General features: G+C 40.2%; 1 protein-coding gene across 3 annotated transcripts in view; it reads left to right on the forward strand.

Annotated features, from left to right (window-relative positions):
• LOC134345410 (cohesin subunit SA-1) overlaps positions 1-22,038 on the forward strand; it is a 281,646-nt gene that overhangs the window by 225,420 nt on the left and 34,188 nt on the right. For all 3 annotated transcript variants that reach the window (XM_063046029.1, XM_063046032.1, XM_063046030.1), the window contains exons 9-14: positions 5,502-5,575; positions 8,249-8,372; positions 11,318-11,416; positions 11,917-11,996; positions 14,748-14,855; positions 16,422-16,536. In XM_063046029.1, coding sequence (XP_062902099.1) covers positions 5,502-5,575; positions 8,249-8,372; positions 11,318-11,416; positions 11,917-11,996; positions 14,748-14,855; positions 16,422-16,536 — 600 coding nt within the window. The remainder of the gene's footprint in view (positions 1-5,501; positions 5,576-8,248; positions 8,373-11,317; positions 11,417-11,916; positions 11,997-14,747; positions 14,856-16,421; positions 16,537-22,038) is intronic.

Consider the following 22,038-nt stretch of genomic DNA (forward strand, 5'->3'; position numbering starts at 1 on the left):
AAAGTCACAATAAAGAACATCTTGTTCCACCTCATTGGAGGAACATTCTTTTTTAGTAAGTCGATTTATGCTTATAGCAGATCATTCAAGAGCAAAATGATTGAAACAGTTAATTATTCAAATATATCATTTTATATCAAATGCATAGCTTTTTTGACGATTGGTCTTGTATTTTTAGTGGATACCAAATAAAGTAAAACCATTGCTTTGTAGCTTAGCGGATATTTTATTGGAACAATAAAAGCAAAAACAGAAAACATTGTTTAGTACTCAGCGGGTCACACAGCACCAGTGAGGTGTGAAACAGTCAACTTTTCAGGGCAATGATCCTTTAGACTGGACAAGATATTTTAAATGAGCATGTTAATTTTCAGGTGGGAGTAGTGGAGAGAGCAGAAAGAATGTCTGTGCTGAAGTGCAACCAAAATCATCAAGATAATAATTTAATACGAGCAGTTAGAGACAAAAAGAAGAAATATATTTTAAAAGATTACAACCTCATTCATGGCTCAGTACCTGTCAGTGGTGCAAACTTTTTGCAATTTAGTCGACTGGATTTTAATGTTCACCCTACGTACAGTTCTTATAACAAGTGTGAAAACACTGTATTTCCACTCTATATCAAATTGTTAGTAGAATGGACTCTTGGAGTTATTAATCTAACTAGTAACTTCAAGGCTTGGTCTTACCAACAGTTCGATATTACATATTGACTAATGTGACTTACTGAGTTGTATATATTCTATACATAGGTAGAGTTGTTGCCAATGTGGAGGCTTGTCTTCGGCTGCAGGGTGATATCGATGTGATGGTGAAATGGGCTGAGAAATGGACGGTGGAGTTTAATCCGGATAAGTTTGAGCTGATGCATTTTGGGAGTAGTAATGAAACCAGGACATATACCACGAATGGCAAGGTCCTGCAGAGTATTAAGAAATAGAAGTACCTTGGTGTGTAAACCCGAATATCCATGAAAATGATAGCCCATAGTAAAGAAGGCATATAGGATGCTTGCCTTTACTAGTCAAGCCATTAAGAGCAGTGAAGCTATACAACTGTTTAAAACATTAGTCAGACTTTGGCTGCAGTACCCTGTGCAGTTCTGGCTAGCACACTATAGAAAGGATGTTTTAGCATTGGGGTCTTCGTCCAGGCTAGCTTGAAGAAGTCTGTGACAAACTACCACCAGCATGTCAAAATCAGAGGAGCCAACCCATTTGATCTCTTGTTACACATCAAGAACACTTATCGTGCCATCCCATACCCGTACATTGGCAAGTCTGATTACTTGGCTGTACTCTTTCTGCCAGCATATGGGTAGAGATTAAAGTCCACGGTACCAGCTATGAGGACTGAAGGTGTGGTCAAGGGAGGAGAAGGAGCATTTGCAGGACTGCTTTGAAAACATTCATGAATATGCCACAGCTGTCCCCGACTTCATCAAGGCCTTCATGAAAAGCATTTTATTTTCCCCAGACCTGAAGCCCTAGATGAACTTGGAGATTTACAGTCTGCTGAGGGCTAGATCTGTGGTGCTCAAGACCAGTGATTCCAAATGCTACATTAAGTCCAGGTGCAGCCTACGGAAGGCCGTCATGAGAATAGAAAGGCATTTCCATTTGAAATTAGAGATACATCAGTTGCACAACAGCTGTGAAACTTCAACCGTTTTTGAAACTTCAAATGCTTTGAAAGGGAGAATATTATTACTCCTGTATGAATCCCTTTAGACTCCATCAACCCTGTGATTTCTGTCTCGCAGCCTGATGTCAGAACATCCACCAAGAGGACTAAGTCTTGCAAGGAATGAGGCACAAATTGTGTATCTGGTCACGTACTCAAAACCTGAGAGGACTAGCTGGCTGGAGTGTTCACTTCTATCTTTTTTCATTCCTCATTCTGGCTCCCTCTTACCCCTTCAATTCTCCTCACCTGCTCATCACCTCTCTCTGGTGTCCCTCCTTTCTTTTCTCCTATGGTCTCCAATCAGATTCCTTCATCAGCCCTTAACCTTTTCAACTCATCACCTCCCAGCTTTTCACTTCATACCCCCTCCTCCCTACCCACCTTTTCCTTCACCTAGCTTCACCTACCACCTGCCAGCTTGTGCTCCTTCCACTTCCCCCACCACCACCACCATTTTTCTGCCCTGATGAAGATCTCGGCCTGAAAGTTTACACCTGCATGTTGTTGTTACCTAAATTCCTCTAGCATTCTGTGTGGTGTTGAAGGGTATTTTCAATCTCTCAATGCTGTGATCTGGGGTTCCTGTCTACTTCAAAAGGCCAACAATCATACCAGTGCCCAAGAAGAACATTGTGAGTTGCCTCAATGACTATTGACCAGTAACACTCATTTGCTCAGATGAGGTGTTCAAGAGATTGGTTATGTTTAGAATTAACTTCTGCCTGCTTGCTGGGTTTGTCTACTGCTGCAACAAGGCTACAGTGGGTGCAATCTCATTGGAGCACCTAGACAACAACAACTATTTTATCAAGTTGTTATTTTTCCGTTATACTTGATGCTCAGTGCCATCATTCTTTCAGTATTAAACCTGGGCCTTTATACCTCCCTCTGCAAATGGATGCTTAACTTCCTTATCAGGACACCACAGTCAGTGCAGATCAGTAATAACATCACCTTCTTGCTGACAATCAACAAGGGCACATCTCGATATGCTCTATTGTCTCTGCACTCATAACTATGTGGCTCATCACAGCTGAAGTGCCATCTATAAATTCACGGGTGACAGCACTGATCTTGGTAAAATTTCAGATGATAATGTAGAGGTGTACAAGACTGAGATAGATTGGTTAATTGAGTGGTGTGCAGCCAACACTTTAAGCTCATCTTCAAGACCAAAGAACTTCGGGAAGAGGAAGTCTGGAGAACACATACAGTCCTAATTGAGAGATCAGCAGTGGAAAGGGTGAGCAGCTTTAAGTTCCTATGTATTAACATCTTGGAGGAACTGTTCTGAGCCCAGCATGTTGATGCAACCATGAAGAAGGCATGCCAGTGGCTCTACTTCTTACAAGTCTCAAGAGATTTAGTATATCGCCAAAGACTCTTGAAAATTTCTTTAGGTGTATGACGGAGAGCAGTCCAAATGGTTGCATTACAGTCTGATAATGGTTGCTCCAATGCGCAGGATCGCAAGAGGCTGCAGAGGGTTGTGGACTCAGCCAGTTCCATTGCATTCACAACCCCACCATTGAGAACATCTTCAAGAGGCGGTACCTCAGGAAGGCAGCATCCTTCATTAAGGGCCTTCACTATTCGGGGCATGCCCTCAGTCAGGTACAGGAGCCTGAACAGTCACCCTGACTGATTCAGAAACAGCTTCTTCTCCTCTTCCGTGAGATTTCTCAATGGTCCATGAACATTACCTCATTATTCTTTTCTCTTGCACTAATTATTTATTTTGTAATTAATAGTAATATTAGGACTTGGCATTGTACTGTTGCTGCAAATCATCAAATTTCACATGAAGTAAGGCAGTGATAATAAACCTGATTTTGATTCTGAGGAGATTCACCAGGATGTTGCTTGGAATGGAGCATTTCAATTATGAGAAGCCACTGGTGAAGTTCAGTCTGTTTTCACTCGAGTGCAGGAGGTTGAGTCCATAATGGGCACTAGCCTCCTCACCATCAAGAACATCTGCAAAAAGCAGTGCATCAAGAAGGTGGCATATATCGTTAAGGACCCTCACTATCCAGGACTTGCCCCCTTCTCATTATTACCATCAGGGAGGAGGTACAGAAGCCTGAAGACACATATTCAACAATATGCTAGGAGCAACTTCTTCCCCTCCACCATCAGATTTCTGAACAACAGTCCATGAACACTACCTTACTATTTTGTTCTCTTTTTGCACTACAATTTTTATATTTCTTGGGTTTTTTTTTTGGTTCTTTAATGTAGTGTACTGCACTGCTGCTACATAGCAACAAATTTCACAACGTGTCAGTGATAATAAACCTGATTCTGGTTCTGACATGATTGTTGTATGCAAGATGATAGGCTAGAATGTTTTCCTTTTATATCAGAGGATATACATTCAAGGTAAGGGGAAGGAGATTTAGGTGGTATCGGAGGAGGTGTTTCTTCATCTAGAGAGTAGAGAGTATCTGCAATGTGCTGCGAGAGTGGTGAAAGCAGAGTTGCTAACAACATTTAAGTGTCTGGACAAGCACTTGAATCAATGAGGCATTGAAGTCTGCAGGCTAAGTACTAAAAGATGGAATTAGTGGGTGTGTGCCCACTAGTGGGTATGGTGAGCTGCATAGCATGTATTCATGCTGTATGATTCTGACTAGGATAATATTTTTACACTCACCATAGATTTGGGAATATCTCAAGTTGGACGTGGTTAAGGCGTTCATCTAGTGATTTGAAGGACACTAATTTGAGCCTCAGCTGTGACAGCGTGTTTGTGTCCTTGAGCAAGGCACTTAACCACACATTGCTTTAGTCTGTGCGAGGAGTGGCGCCCCACACAGACTTCCAATCTGCGCCTTGTAAGGCATGAAAATGCCCGACACAAGCCTCTTATGGTATGAGTCGACGTTCCCTCCAAGTTGGAAGTTATGCCTGGCAGCATTTCAGAATCATAATCAGGTTTAATATCACCTGCATATGTCATGAAATTTGTTGTTTTTGTGGCCGCAGTACAATGCAATACATAATAGAAAAAAAGGAAAATTATAGTAAGTGTATATTAAATAGTTAAATAAGTAGTGCAAAAATAGAAATAAAAAAGGTAGCTAGTGTTCATGGGTTCAATGTCCATTCAGAAATTGTATAGCAGAGGGGAAGAAACTACTCCAGAATCGTTGAGGGTGTCCCTTCAAGCTTCTGCACCTCCTTCCTGATGGCAGCAATGAGAACAAGGCATGATCTGGGTGATGGGATTCCTGAATGATGGATGCTGCCTTTTTGAGGCTTCGCTCCTTGAAGATGTCTTGGATACTACAGATAGTGCACATGATGGAGCTGATGAAGTTTACACTCTGAAGCTTATTTCAGTGCTGTGCAGTAGCCCCCACCCCCCCATACTAGATGGCGATGCAACCAGTTAGAATGCTGTCCATGGTATATCTATAGAAATTTGCGAGTGTGACCTACCAAATCTTCTCAAACTCCTAATGAAATATAGCCACTGTTGTGTCTTATTAGGTCCATTATAGATCATCAGAGATATTGACACACAGGAATGTGAAATTGCTCACTCTTTCCACTTATGAGGACTGGCATGTGTTACCTATTTGCCAAAAAGACTTTTTGGCAAAGCTTTTTGGCAAATAGGGGAAAAAGCTTTTTTCACTGCTTTTCAGTCTTGATGTCTGAAAGTGTTCCTTTCATTCCAAGTACCTCTTTGCCATTTGACCATTTCCACAGTTTTAGTTTGTTGAATTATGTTAAAACATGTTTTCATCTTCTATGCAATTATGCAGTGCATTCATTGACTGTTTTTCATATTTGGTGTTTTTGTTTAGCTTCAAGAGAATCAAGATGAAATAGAAAACATGATGAACTCTGTTTTCAAGGGTATTTTTGTGCACAGATATCGGTAAGTGATGTTTCCTGCAAACTGAGTTGAGTGATAACTTGTAACAGTTGGACTTATGAAAGTAAATAATTGCATTGTCATTAAAGCAGTAAATACTTGAAGTACCAAGCAGTCAGAGTGCATTTGTAGAGGAAAGCAGCAGTAACATTGTTGGCTGATGACTTTAATCAGAAATGAAAACCTTTATAGAAGGTTTGAAACATTGGGAAAGGGAGGGAAAAGAACAGTAGGTATGTTTGTGTTAGAGTGAAATGCAAGACAGATTAAATGATCCAATAAGCCTTTGGCCCTGGAGCAGGGAAACAAGATGGGAGCAGAATGCATGATGCACGTTGTAGGTGAGTGAATCCTTAGATCACCCTTATAGACTGAACAGATATGTATGGTCTGTGAGGGTAGTCCTGCTAGTAGATAATTGGAAAAAGGAAGAATCAGTTGTATGTGATACAAGAAAATTGAAGCCTGTGGAGAGAATTTTGGAGAAGGTCATGTCAATGTCTGAAACATTGGTTTTGTATTTGGTGATGTTATTGTGGTCTAGAATAAGATGAGTGTTAGTTTTCATCCTTCAAAAGATAAAGCATGGATCACCAAACAGCTGACTATTAATGCCAGTGACAGTATTCACATTCGCCTTCAGTGATGAGAGTGCTGCTAATTCAGAGGGTAATAGGTGAGAATAAGTGATTGAAGTGACAGAATTGTTGTGGTTGAAGTGATGCCAATAGATTACTATGAAAAGATTAAGAGTAGGTGAGAGGTTCAAGGGAGGAATCCTGATGAATTGAGAATTCTGAATAAAAAGGAAGGCTCCACCATGGGATAAATGTCCTGACAAAAAAATAATCTAGGTGGAAAAATGAAGGAGAGAGATTTCTGTGTTAGGTTAGATTCACTTCTCTGAGGTAGAGACTTGAGGACTGAAGCTGCCATTTCTGCTGAGGGCTAACCTTAAAAATCAAAGGGGGTGTTGAAAAGAAATGAGAATGAAAAAGAAGTCAGAAGAAAAGATGGGGAGAAAAGATTCAGCTGAATATTTGTGTCCAACACTTAACCTGTTGAAGCTTGCAATCCTTACGTTGAAAGATGAGAAGTTTTAAAAACAGTTTAAATTTACAGCAAACAACAACAAACTCTTCCTTCAGTTAGTCCTGACGAACGGTCTCGGCCTGAAACGTTGACTGTACCTCTTCCTAGAGATGCTGCCTGGCCTGCTGCATTCACCGGCAACTTTGATGTGTGTTGCTTAAATTTACAGCAAATCACTTTTAAGTGGAAATTGTTACTGGGAAGACTATGGTTTTGACTCTTATTACCATTTTCAATCTTTTACTTCAATTGACACTTTCAACAAGAAAAGTTACCCCATAGTGGAGCCTTCCTTGCCTACCTGTACAGATGTTGATCCACCTGGGCTCCTCCCCCTGGCCACTTTCCCTCTTTAGATCTTTTCATTGTAAACTTACAGGCATTACTTTGGCCACCTCAATTTTTACTCTCAGTCACTTATTTGAACCCACTGTGCTCTGAACTTGCAGCAATCTGATCATTTGTGCCTGAGAAAAAACATGATGAGAAGAAATAAAGCTTCAAAAGTTAACGAGGTAAAAAAGATAAAGTCCCAATTGACACAAGTAGAAATTCAAGGTTGAGCATTTCTCAGAGATAATGCAATGAATTTAACAATACCAAATTAAAATTTTGTAATTGCTGGAAGTCTAGAAAAAATTGTATCCAGTAGGTCAGGCAGCAGTGCTGGTGAAGAAGCATTTCAGTCCATGACTTTCCATCAGAAGTAGAAAGAGTTAAGCATTTTTCAAAACACAAACTAAAATTGTGGGAAAGCAAAAAGCATGGTCTGTAATTTACTAGAATAAGGAGAAATTAAATGATAAAATAAATATGCTGCTTCACTTCACCAGTGGCATGTGAGTATTGTTATGGAGTCATAGAGCAATGCAGCACAGATACAGCACAGATTTGGCCAATATCCCTCCAGCCTTGAACCTCTGTGCTTCTTAAATAATGCTGTTGTACCTGATCAACCACTTTCTGCTCATTCCGTAGGCTCACTACCCTCTGCATGGGAAAACATTGCCCTTCAGGTTCCCTTTAAACATTTTCTCTCTCACCCTAACCCTATGCCCCTGAGTTTTAGACTCCCCTTTCCAAGTAAGATTATTATCATCTATTTTATTAATATTTCTTCAACACTTCCATAAGGTTGCCCCCGCCCCCCATTTTCCTTTGTTTCAAAGAGTAATGACCAAGCCTGGTTAACCCCTTCCTCTAACTCAGGGTCTTCTAGTCTTGGCAACGTCCTCGTAAATCATCTTTGCACTCTTTCCAGTTTAACGACATGTTTTCTATAATAGGGTGATGAAAACTGTATACAGTACTCCAAGTGCAGCTTCTTCAGCAGCTTTCACAGCTGCAATATAATGTCCCAATATTATAATTGTTTAACTTTATATCTGCAGCCAATTTTCTTTAATACAAAGTAACATGAAATTTGTTTAATCTTTGCAGTTTTCAATATCGGTTATTTGCATGACATTACTATTTTTATACCTTTTGTATGTTCACATATTCAAGTGATTCAAAATTATTTTCTAGGACAGTAGTAATTAAAATGATACATGGGGTTTAAAGTTCGATTGTACTCTTTCCTAGTGACGCAATTTCAGAGATACGAGCCATCTGTATTGAGGAAATAGGTGTGTGGATGAAGAGCTACAGTGATGCCTTCCTCAATGACAGTTATTTAAAATATGTGGGATGGACATTACATGATCGGGTGAGAATAGTCATTTTGATCAGTATTTGAGATGAACAAAAATTTTCTCGTTTATGCTATAGGTGCTGACACAGTACCTGTATATTGAACTATACCTTGAGGAAGTACTGTTTCAGTTTTGCTTGAGCTTACATGAAGTGACATTCTTATATTCTTAGCAATACAATTTAGAGGCATCTAATGGTGGCTAAAAGGTCTGCATCACATTAAAGGTCCCGATACTGACCAACCTTTGTTTAAATTTCCACTAATGCAAAAGACCAACTTGGTTAGAAACATAGGAACACAAATACTGCCTTCCTTTGAGCCTGTTTAATTAAATCCGGGTTAATCTGTGAACTAAATTCACTTAATGCCGTTTTGTGATGTCCTGTTAACACTTTTGGTTAATGTAAGTTGATCAGACTGCAGTTTTAAATTAATTTATGCAGCATCAATGCCAAAGTTATACAAAATAAGTCATATTCCCTGACTATGCCTCTGAAAGGTATTGCCTGAATTTTTTATATGATTTCCCTGTATGTTTGCAGATGTTCCATTTGTTCATGGCATTTCATCATTTAGAAATTATTTTCATTGGTCAAAAGTGTGCCACCTCTTGCAGTTTTGATGGTTCAATTTGTTTATTAATATCTCTTTTTTTTTTTAACTCCCATCTACATTGCCTATCTTTGTGTCATTGTTCCACTTTGTCCCAAAATTCAGTGAAATAATGAGTTTCCCTTTGCCTGCAGTAAATTGCTATGGATTGCCAGTCATCAAATCCTGCATGAAAAGCTGTAACTGCTCAGGGAAGGAGTCACCCCATTTTAAAATATTGACTCTGGTAACTCCCTGGCAGTCAGGTTGCACAGTGGTATACCAATGTAGCAGCAATCTGGATTGCGTCTTGTCCTCTGATCGATATACTCTCACAGTGTTGTTAAATAACGTGTGTTCAGTTTTTTAGTTGAACACTGCTTCATGAATTGGGTAGAAATGACCATCGAAGTACGCACTTTGCAGTTTGAAGAATTTGCATGTACTCACTTCTCTTGACTGAGAAAATTTGACTTGGTGGGAAGTAGACTTTCAATTTCCATTCACAGTGGATACTGACATCAGAATCAAGTTTATTATCACGGATCTGTCATGAAATTTGTTGTTTTGCAGCAGCAGTACAGTGTAAGACAAAAACAAAAGTACAGAAAAGAGAGCAAAATAGTGAGGTCATGGACCATTTAAAACTCTGCTGGTGGAGGACAAGGAACTGTTCCTCAAATGTTGAGTGTGCATCTCCAGGCTCCTATTCCTCCTTCCTGATGATAATAATAATAATGAAAAAACGGCATGTCCTGATTGGTGAAGGTCCTTAATGATGGATGCTACCTTTTTAAGGCACCACCTTTTGAAGTTGCTGTTGATGGTGGGGAGTCTGCTGCCTATGATAGAGCAGGCTGAGTCTACAGCACTCTGCAGCTTTTTTCCATACTTGGTGGTGATGCAGCCAGTCGGAATGCTGTCGACAGTACATCTGTAGAAATTTGCCAGAGTCTTTGCTGCCATACCAGATCTCCTTAGACTCCGCATGAAGTATAGCCACCAGCAAACATTCTTCGTAATTGCATCAATATATTCGGCCCAGGATAGACCGTCTGAAATGTTGATGCCCAGGAACTTGAAGCTGCTCACCCTTTCCACTGCTGACCACTCAATGGGAGATGGTGTGTGCTCTCCTGACTTCCCCTTCTGAAGTCCACAATCAATTCCTTGAGCTTAGTGACTTTGAGTGCAAGGTTGTTGTTGGACACCACTCAAGCAGCTGAGCTAGCTCACTCCTATACAACTCCTTGTCACCATCTAATGAGACTTAAAGTCGAATTGAAATTGATCATGAATACTTATGAATAATATGAATAAAGCTTAATCTAATTCATTAGAAGTCATTGCTGTTCTTGCTATTGTAAAGAAAACCACATTTGCAACGAGTTAATTTAGTTTGATGAGAAAAAATGGTTACATTTTTCAGGTTATATTTATTAGTTCTGCAATTAAGGTTTGCTTTTGACTTATTTTCCTTGGATTAATTGTAAACTGCGACTAATATAAAGAAATCAAGATAGGAGAGAAGAAGCTATGTGATGTTCTTGGGCATGTGGGAGGAGGTTTTAGGAAAATAAGTGTAGAAAATAGGAATGTGACAATATCACTCTGAATACTGACATAGAGTCAGTAGGCTGAATGTCCTGTGTCATGGAGAAATATGGTATAATATCAACAAGGTCATATGTGGAATAAAATTATAATTAAAAATTCTAATTCCACAGGCCAGGCAGTGTCTGTGAGAAGAGAAACAAGCCAACTTTTCAGATCTGAATTAGGTCTTACAGAGGGCCCAAGACCTGAAAGGTCAAATGCTTTTCTTTCTGCAGATACTGTCTCACTTGCTGAGTATTTTCAGCATTTTCTGAATGTTTTTCAGGTTTTCAGTGTCTGGAATTTTTCAATTTATTGAGATTAGATTCATCTGCATTTAATAATTTTATGAATGCAAACATTTTTCAGTGTACTTGATATTTAGTTCACACAGGCTTCATTAAAATTGTAAAATAGTGGGAATGAAGTGTTCTTGAATTCCACATATCTTGAGTATAACAAATCCCTAGTTCTCAAGTTTAGCAGGTGTTTTTTGTGGTTTGGTTTCTTCTCAAGTATGACAATGTAATCACTGAAGTGTGATTCCATCCATTGATTAAACAGAAATAGCAGCAAATCTATAGTACTACTGCTGTTTTAAGCTTTCAGTATTCTTTTTCACCTCCCTGTATTCTTTATAATAAAGATTTGATAAATATTTCTTGAAGGTTGTGGAAAACGCCAGAGATGGTGTTTGCATTAATTTCTTTCCTGTTTTATTTCATTTGGATGCACGCTAATTAAGTATGCATTGTCTCATTTACATTTAGCAAGGTGAGGTAAGGCTGAAATGTCTGAAAGCTTTGCAGTCACTCTACACTAATAAGGAGCTCTTCCCGAAACTAGAACTCTTCACCAATAGGTTCAAGGTAATAAAATCCTTAAGTGTTTGAAAAACATATGAATGTTAATATTTTGGCTGTCTGTACCATGAATATTTAATGAACAGTGATTTAAAATAAAAATTAAATCATGATTCTTGAATAGCTTCTGATGTCTCTTGTAGTGTAAAATAAGAATCTATGCAGTGTTTAGTTCAGACTTAAAGCATCTCCAATGCAATAGTTTTAAAAATATAAATTGGTGTCAGAAAGTGATAAAAATTTAGAAAATGTATGATTGTTATAATGCCGAAATGTACGTGAAAATGCACCCACTATCTTTTTGATTAAACATATCTCTAACCAATAAATGTAAGGAAGTGTGCGGCAAAAATCAATGTAATTTTGTCCATCGTACACCATTCTATTCAGATGTGTGCTTAAACAAACTGCAAATAGCACATTTGTGAAAAATCTTACCTAAAGTAATCCATAAAGTTTCTTAGTGATTTTAATTCCTCAAGTTTTGTTTGAAATTAATTCTACAGGATCGTATTGTGTCTATGACATTAGACAAAGAATATGATGTTGCTGTGGAAGCCATTCGATTGGTTACTTTGATACTGCAGTAAGTAGTTTTTATTCTTCCATGTTGCTTTGATATCATTGAATTGTCAACTTCACGGTAATTAAGTTCTTAAAAGAAATCACAAAGACGAAAATGTCTTCAGAAGCTGGAAATCCAAAGCAACACACACAAAATGCTGGAGGAACTCAGTAGGCCAGGCAACATCTATGAAAAAGAGTAAAGAGTCGATATTTCATGCCTGTAGCCTTCTTCAGGACTGAGAAGGAAGGGGAAGATGGCTGAATAAAAAGGTGGGGTGAGGGGAAAAAGGCTTGGAGGAAAGAAGACGGAGATGGGTGAAGCCAAGTGGGTGAGAAAGAAGTGGACCCAGAGGGAAGTAATAGACAGGTTAGAAGTAATTGAAAGGTCAAAATAGGGAATGGGGGTGGGGGGGGGGAGTTTGTTCACCGGAAGTTCAGAGGGTACCTTGATGGGATATAAGGTGTTGAGGGTGGTCTCATCTTGGCACAAGAGGAGGTCATATATTAACACATCGGAATGGGAATCAGAGTACTAGAGTTAAAACTTTTGACCACCAGGAAGTCCCGCTTGTGGCGGATGGTGGGGAGGTGCTTGACAAAGCAGTCCCCATATTTACAATGGGCCTCACCAATGTAGAGGAGGCTACATTGGGAGCACCAGACACAATAGATGACCCAATGAGATTTGCAGGTGAAGTGTTGCCTCACCTGGAAGGACTGTTTTGGGTCCTGAATAGCTTATATATAACTACCTGAACAAACAGTTCAAAAAGTTGTTCTCTACAGAATTTTCCATATCTGTCGACTTCTTTAGAACTGTGGACCAGATTGTGTTTGACTTAGTCTTTTCCTTCACTCTATGATGAGTTCTGGGATTGATTAAATGCTCTGATACACTGGTATATGACTTCCAGCATATGTGCAGGCACAGAAATCAGGAATACATGTACTCACCAAAAGGAACTCATCAGCAATTCTTTTCTGAAATGTTGGTAAAAGGTAAGTATGTTTCAGTATTGTGAGAATAGTTGTTACACAGATTTCCCCCGCCATCCGAAGTAGAGCATTCCTATGAAACGGTTCGTAAGCTGGAATGTTGTAAAGCGAAGAAGCAACTACTGCTAATTTATATGGGAAAAATTTATGAGCGTTCGTAGACCCAAAAATAGCCTACCAAATCATGCCAAGTAACACACAAAACCTAAAATAACAGTAACATATAGTAAAAGCAGGAATGATATGATAAATATACAGCCTATATAAAGTAGAAGTACTTCTCTACAATTATTGCCTGCACTGTTCTCGGTAGCGAAAATCTCACGCAGGGCGCTCTCGGCAGAGACACGGCGCAAGCGTTTTCGGCAGAAACACTCTCTCCAGTAACCTTTAAGCTATGAAGCTGCCAAATGATAGGAAATAACACGTAAAAATACACAGCCGGTATAAAGTAGAAATAATGTATGTATAGTGTAGTATCACTTACTGGAATCGGGAAGACAGCGCCGAGCACACTGATGATAGTGTGTTAGGCTGAGTCATTGGAGGTTGGGGTGGTGCAGTGGCCCCCACCCTCCGGGCTGCTGACCGATACCGATCCGCGAAGCATGCGGGTGTACAGCGGTAGCCGGGATGCATCCAGCACATCTTTAAGAAAAAATCCGAAATAAACAAGCTAATTAATTAGGTGCCACCCGGCATGTAAATGTCAGCCCAGATCAGAGGCAACGCAATCGGCAATCGCCTCTGATCTGGGCGGACATTTACGTGCCGCGTGGCACCTAATTAATTAGCTTGTTTATTTCAGCTTTTTTTCTTAAAAATGTGCTGGATGCGTCGCCGGCTACCACTGCATTCTCCGCGACCTGGGGGTTTGAGTGGTGGGACACTGGGGTGTCATCTCATCGTCTGTTTCCATCAGGGCAGGCAGGTTATCTTCTTCTATGTCTGCCTGCTTCGATGTCGAAGGTTGAGGTTCTTCGTCTGCTGTGGCTGATGTGGAAGGTTTGCTTGACTGCTAGCCTTGAGCATTTTTCTATCATACAGTTCTTTGTAAGCACTCAAACCAACCTGCAAATATGCCCTAAACCAATGTACCCATTCAAAATTAAAGTCGTACTTTATCATTGCAGCGAAAATCTCACGCAGTTGCTTCACGTTCAGTTCCTGGACGACTTCACTTTCGGTTCATTAGCTACTGCATTCAGTTTCGATTGTTATGCTTTCCTCTTCCAATTGCATCAGCTCTTCATCTATCAGTTCTTGGTCATGGGATGCCAAAACCTCTTCAACATCATCTTTGTCAGCTTCCACAAGCCAAACTTACTTTGTCCTTACTTTGTTCCCCACGATCAAAATGCTTAATTATGTCTAGTTTTATGCTAAGTGTAACACTCTTACGAGCTCCTTTAGGCTTTTCCGATACCTTAGAACTCATCTTGCTAACGGGTGCTCACAGGCACGTGTTTAAGCAGTGCCGGCTAGAATGCCATTCCAAATCTGGGGGAGGAGCGGCTGCTCGGGGCGGGCGCTGCTTTTTTCACACACTGCCTTTTTTCGTAACAGTGAAAACACCTTCTGTTAGCGAAAACAGGTAACTAATGTAGGTCTTTCGTAACAGTGAGGTTTCGTAAAGCGAAAGTTCGAAATGCAGGGGACACCTGTAATTAATATTATTTCAAACCTCATAAAATGCTGTATAGATGAATGTGTTAATAGTGTTTCAATTTTGTAACATAATTATTTGGTCTCCTTGGCTTTTCAATTGTTATAGGGGAAGTGAGGAGGCATTGTCCAATGAAGATTGTGAGAATGTGTATCACCTGGTATATTCTGCACACCGACCTGTTGCTGTGGCAGCTGGGGAGTTCCTGAACAAAAAGTAATACATTTGTGCATTCTCTATCCTTTATTTGTTTTCAATGAAATGTAATGTTCTCAAATAATTCAGTATTATCAGTAAAATGTATAACTTTATCTCTTCCCAACCCAACTCCATTCTTTGGCTCTGTCATAGATGTTCTGGTGTTAGTTCCTTGCATAACTGCACCTCTGTGAAGTATTTTGTCCCCAAAAACTGTGGTTCACTTCAACTTGTGTTGACTTTATCTTTCAACTCTCTCTGCTCAATTTCTTTCATTTCTTTTAATTGGTTTCTTCTTGTCTTCATCTTTTCCCCCTACAGCCTTCATTGCAATGTGTCATTCTCTGTAATTCCCACATATTCATTGAAGGCCACCACCTCTCATCTCTTCCTTTCTCTTTTTTCAGGGACCAAACAGTCCTTCCATGTGAAATGACCATACATTTTCCACTTAAATTTAGTGCTCACAAGGTGGTCTTCTCTGCATTGGATAAAGTAAATATAGATTAGGTTGTTGCTTTATATAACTCTGTCCTCAAGAACGACCCTGAATTTCCATTTCCTTGTTACTCTGACGTCTGTCTTTGGGTTTCTTCAATGTTCTTAGCTTGGAGAACATCATTTCCTCTTTCAATCTCAGGACTCAGCACTAACTTTTAAAAATGCTTGATTAACTCCTAAACATTTTTGAGCATTATGAGATTGTTGAAGAAAATCAGAACATATGCAGACAATATGGGCAGTTACATCTTTTGAAGGAAAAACAATTAGTTTCAGTTTGAATACCCTTCGTCATAAGCCTTTAAACTGAAACTTTGTTTCTCTTTCCACAGATGCTGTGTAACCTGTTGAATTATATCAGTTCTTTTTTATATTTTATCTCAGATTCACAGTATCTGAAAGATTTTTTCCATTGACTGAGATTGTGAAATTGTTCTTGAAATTCATGGGGTTTTTTTACACAATTGGTCTTGTGTGGTAATTCAAGTGTTTGCAATGTAAAAATGGTACAGAAGATGGCAGCACAGAGCAAAAGCAACATTGGTGATGTCCACTGGATGGCAACATTGAGTGAAAGCATTTAAACAGAAAATATGAGCTAAACATGAGTAAAAATGTGGAGTCAACAGTCTTTAGATATCTTAAGCACATTATGTAAAGTATATTCTGCTGCATGTTTTTCACAACCTAATCATGTTATTTGGATTTACTTTTAAATAAATTGGTAAAGCTGAGTTCAATTGATTTAACTTGGCTTCAGAGCAATTAAGGTGGTAATTGTGTAAGGCACAAGTTTTCTATGGTGCATCATTTACCTTATTCATTTCTACACAAATAATTAATGGATATTGCTTGTCAGCTATTGCAGGTTATGCTGTGAGAGGTTTTAGAAGATTGTTGAGTCATTTCTCTCACCTTTCTTTCCATCTCCCATAGCTCCTAAAGCACAATAAAAATAGTTCATGTAAAGGCTAATTTTGTCTATGAATTAAGGAAACATGTTTTTGCTGTACAAGATAATATGGTTTTAATTGATCCTTAAACGGACATAGACGACATGATATTGAAACTTTTAATTTGTAGATTATTCAGCAGACATGATCCACAAGCAGAAGAAGCATACGCTAAGAGTAGAGGAAGACATAGTGCAAATGGAAATCTCATCAAAATGTTGGTGCTTTTCTTCCTTGAGAGTGAGGTAAGGATCTGATGTAATGGAATAAAGAACTCTTCAGAGAAGTTTACTGTTAAAACCATAAGATATAGGAGCAGAATTAGGCCATTTGGCCTATCGAGTCTGATCTGCCATTCAATCATGGTTGACCTTTTTTTCCCTCCTCAGCCTCACTCTCCAGCCTTCTCCCCGTAACCTTTGATGCTGTGACCTATCAATCTCCGCCTTAAATACACCCAATGACCTGGCCTTCACAGCTGCCTGTGGTAGCAATTTCCACAAATTCACCACTCTAGCTAAAGAAGTGTCTCCCCATCTCTGTTTTAAATGGATGCCCCTCTATCCAGAAGCTTTGCCCTCTTGTCCTAGACTACCCCCACCATGGGAAACTCTTCCACATCTACTCTGTCTAGATCTTTCAACATTCAAAAGGTTTCAGTGAGATCCTTCCTCATCCTTCTATATTCCAGCAAGTACAGGCCCAGAGGTATCAAACGATAACCGTTTAATTCCCGGGATATTATATGATATTCCCGGAATTCTCATATGATAACTGTTTAATTCCCGGAATCATCCTTGTGAGCTTTCTCTGAACCGTCCAATGCCAGCACATAGTTTCTTTGGGAAGGAGCGCAAAACTGTTCACAATACTCGAGGTGAGGCCTCACCACTGATTTATAAAGCCTCAGCATCGCATCCCTGCTCTTGTATTCTAGACCTCTTGAAATGAATGCAAACATTTCATTTGTGTTCCTCACTACTAACTCAAACTGCAAGTTAACCTTCGAGGAGTTCTGCACAAGGACTCCCAAGTCCCTTTGCATCTCAGATTTTTGGATTTTCTCCCCTTTTAGAAAATAGTCTGCACATTTATTTCTTCTACCAAAGTGCGTGACTAGGCAATAACATTGTTTTATTTGCCACTCTCTTTCCTATCCTCCTAATCTGTCCAAGTCCTTCTGTAGCCTTCCTGTTCCTCAGTACAACCTGCCCCTCCACCAGTCATCTGCAAACTTGGTGACAAAGCCGTCGTTTCCATCATCTAAATCATTGATATACAGCATAAAAAGAAGCGGTCCCAACATTGACCCCTGCAGAACACCACTAGTCACCAGCAGCCAACCATAAAAGGATCCTTTTATTCCCACTCGCTGCCTCCTACCAATCAGCTAATGCTCTAACCATGCCAGTATCTTGCTTGTAATACCATGGGCTCTTAACTTGGTAAGCATCCTCATGTGTGGCACCTTGTCAAAGGCCTTCTGCAAATCCTAGTATATAGCATGCAGTGCATCCCCCTTATCTATACTGCTTGTAGTCTCCTCAAAAAATTACAACAGGTTCGTCAGGCAAGATTTTCCCTTAAAGCATACATGCTGACTTTGTCCAATCTTGTTCTGTGTTTCCAAGTACTCCATAACCTCAACCTTAACAATTGTCTCCAATATCTTCCCAACCACTGAAGTAAGGCTAACTGTTCTATAATTTCTGCTGCCTCTATCCTTTCTTAAAGAGTGGAGTGACATTTGTGATTTTCTAGTCCTCTGGAACCATGCCAGTGTCCAGTGATTCTTGAAAATCATTACTAATGCCGCCACGATCTCTACCTCTACCTCTTTCAGAACCCTAAGGTACAGTTCAGCTGGTCCGGGTGACTTATACACTTTTAGGTCTTTCAGCTTTTTGAGCACATGGAGAAATACCATACTCGACTACTACTACACTCCCTTCCGCAACGCTTACAAAGCACTCCTTTGCCCGCCATTTAGAAAATTGGATCGCTCCTCCATCTTGCTGCTGCCAAGGTACAGACAGAAGCTGAAACAAGAGGCAACCATAGTTAAAACCGTCCACAGTTGGTCCGACCATGCTATAGGACAGCTTTGATGATGTCAACTGGAATGTCTTCCATGAGGAGGATGTCTCCAAGTTCACAGATAGCGTCATGAGTTTCATCTAGAAGTGCATCAAGGATGTTGTCCCCTAGAAATCGATTATGGTCTATCGAAATTAGAAACCCTGGATCAACAGTTCTGGGCGAGCAGCACTTACTGCGTGACACAGAGCTTATGTTGCCAGTGACCAACAGGAACTCAAGAAATGCAGCTATGATCAGCACAAAGTCATCAAGGCAGCAGAACAACAATACAGGGACAAGGTTCAGACACAGCTCTCCGCCAGCAACACACGCAGCTTATGGCAAGGTCTGTGCGCCATCGCAGACTTCAAAGCTAAACGCGGTAGAGTTTCCAACATCACTGTCTCTCTCCCAGAGGAGTTAAATCTTTTTCACACTTGACTCAATGTTACCAATACTGAGTCCCTGAAGAGAGCCGCTGATGTGACTTGCAGCTTGGTCATCTCCGAGGCCGAAGTACGTAAGTGTTTCCAATGAGTGGACGGTCGCAAGGCTGCAGGACCGGACAGCATCCCAGGGTGGGTACACAGAGTGTGCGTGAGGGTTTCTTTGCCTTAAGCTCCTTAATCACCTCTGGATCATTATATTACACCCTATCCAGTACAGCTGAACCTCCAGTAGGCTCAACAACAAACTGCTCTAAAAAGCCATCTCATAGTCATTCGACAAATTCACTCTTTTGGGATCCATTACCAATTTGATTTTCCCAATCTACCTGCATGTTAAGATCTCCCATGTCTGTTGTAACATTGCCTTTTTGACACGCCTTTTCTGTTTCCCATTGTCATCTGTAGTCCACATCCCAGCCACTGTTTGGAGGGCTGTATACAGCTGCCAGCAGAGTCCTTTTACCCCTTGCAGTTTCTTAACTGAACCCACAAGGATACAACATCTTACAATCCTATTTCACATCTTTCTAATGATTTGATGCCATTCTTTACCAGCAGAGCCATGCCACCCCCTCTGCCTACCTTCCTATCCCTCCGATATAAGGTGTAAGCTTGGACCATCAGATCCCAACTACAAATAGATAGATAGATGTACTTTATTGGTCCCAAGGGAAATTGGGTTTCGTTACAGCCGCACCAACCAAGAATAGAGCATAAATATACCAATACAAAAACCACAAACAATCGAACAACAAAATGCAAACTGTGCCGGATGGAAATAAGTCCAGGACCAGCCTATTGGCTCAGGGTGTCTGACCCTCCGCGGGAGGAGCTGCAAAGTTCGATGGCCACAAGCAGGAACAACCTCCCATGACGTCCAGTGTTGTATCTCAGTGGAATATGGCCGGAGTCCAACAGCAAGAAGTTCAATGTCCGGTCTACAAACACCTTCCTCGATCGTAATACGACACAGATTGCACCATCTGTTGTTAACCAGAACAGTAAGCACCCAACTCCTTTACGCTTACCACTCTCAGTGCACTTCCAGTCAGCCCGAATGGTCTGGAAGCCATCCATGGAAAAGTTTTGATCGGGTATGTTCTCTGATGCCTGGCCAGTGCCATGAACTCGTCCATTTTATTACCCACCGAACTCCTTTTCTCCATAAGTCTCTGTAATCTCGACCCGGTCTTCTTTCCTCGCTTTGTGATCCTTCAGCCATGATCAGTGATGGCCACAGCATCATACCCGACAATCCACCTTATTTCTTATACTCCGTGCATTGAGTACCATGGAAGGACAAACACATAAGATAAAATAATGAAAAGTACACCAGTACTACTTTCAGAAGTGAATAACAAGATGTTAATACCTTGTTTGCTTGTTCATGAAGATTTTGTGATCTGCCAACAAAAAGGCAAGGGGTATCTGAAGAGAAGTGAATAAAGAGTAGATTGCACCAAAAGATAAATGCATAAAGAGTGATTAAATCCACAAGTATGTCCTCATATCAGGCTTGCTGGTGTGTTAGCTATCTTATATTCATTGTAAATGCAGAAAAATTAGTATAATTGGATTTAGTGGTATTTAAATATTTTCTTCAATAGCTGTAGAATCTATTAGAATCCCATGATATTTGGCATTCATTTCTTGGGAAGAAAACTTGCAAAGAATTGTTGTTTTTGTACATTGCCTATAGAAACAGATGTGGCCAGTGTTTCTGCCTCATTTCCAGATCCCTCTTACAAATTTGTAACACCGATATTTTGATTTATTGATTTTCATAATTTATGAAGAAGTGTAGCATAGTGAACACTTAATTTTGTGTGCATTTAAAACCTGTGCAGTTTGATGGGCCTTTATCCTAGTTTGATGGGCCTTTATCCTATGTTACTACCTGGTTTTTAAAAAGCTCTCTATGTAGTAGCGAGACTTAAGAACTTCTGTTTCCTACTTAGCCTTTTTCCCACAAGCTATGACCTATCAGGATTGGATACTACTTTCAAAAGCATGCTGAAAAGCCTGTGGGGCAATTCCATTCTTAAGTTGTGGTGCCATGAGGAGGATGGAGCAGGTATTGTTTGAGGTGTACATCTTCAGCTAGGGCGACAGCTCAGGATACAAGATTTTACCATGGAGGTTGCTTCAGTGTAACCATATGACAAGTGATTGTCTGCTTGAGGATACTAAATGTGGCAACAGTGAATCCTTCTCCACACATTCAATCCCCTTGTCCTTGTTCTTGATGTCATTACTTTGCTTAGAAGGAACATCAAAGGGAGAAAAGCTTGGATATTGAGGATATCCATGGCACCTGAGCAGGTATGAGAACCATTAAAGCCAAACTTGGGGCAGACAAGGATGCCAATGATTGATCTAGCATTGTGGCCAAAGTGAGGTAATGTTACCAGTTGATTTACCAGGATGAGCCATCATGGCCCGTGCTTAAGCTGTAGTGAGTCAGGGCAGAACAGGCCTCTTTGAATCTAGAAGTAAGAGTGTGAATGAACGCTGGTCAACCCAGCTCTGGTAATCCAGGATGTATAATAAAGAGTGTGCTATCCCAGCTCTGAGAATCTCAGGCAGCACTGTGACAAGCTGGTTATCCCACATCTTGGAGTCCAAGGCAGCAACATGAAGAGTTGTATATTCCAGTTATAGGAAACTGGGACAGCAAAGTCAAGATTGAAGTCCTCCAGTTCTGAGAATCCAGGGCAGCAATATGAAAATAGGGTATTTCAGTTGTGGAAATCCAGGATATACCATAAAAAGTGAGGTGTTTCAGCTCTGGGGATCCATGACGATATTGAAAAGCTGGTTATCCTATTTCTGAGTATCTGGGACTGCACTGTGAAGAGTATTCCAGCTCTCGGAATCTGGGAATAGCATGATGAACAGCGTGGCATCCCAGTGGTGAAGCTGCGAGCAGCACTTGTCTAGAGAAAGATTAGCCAGCTTTAGAAATCTGGGCACTGCAGCATATCCCAGCTCTGGAAAATGAGTTCAGCATCATAAATAGTGAGCTATATTTAAGTAGCACAAGGATAAAAGTCAGTGATGTATTTATACTTTTTTAAAATTTTTTTTAAATATAATTTTTATTGAATTTTCAAAAAGAATACATGAAAAGATAAAATCTACCCACCCCTCCCTCCCCTTAACCCTCCCCCCCCCCATATATGTAGTCTACCTAAAAGAAAGAAAGAGAAAAAAAAAGAA

Source organism: Mobula hypostoma, chromosome 4, assembly GCF_963921235.1.
Source record: "Mobula hypostoma chromosome 4, sMobHyp1.1, whole genome shotgun sequence".
Lineage (NCBI taxonomy): Eukaryota > Metazoa > Chordata > Chondrichthyes > Myliobatiformes > Myliobatidae > Mobula > Mobula hypostoma.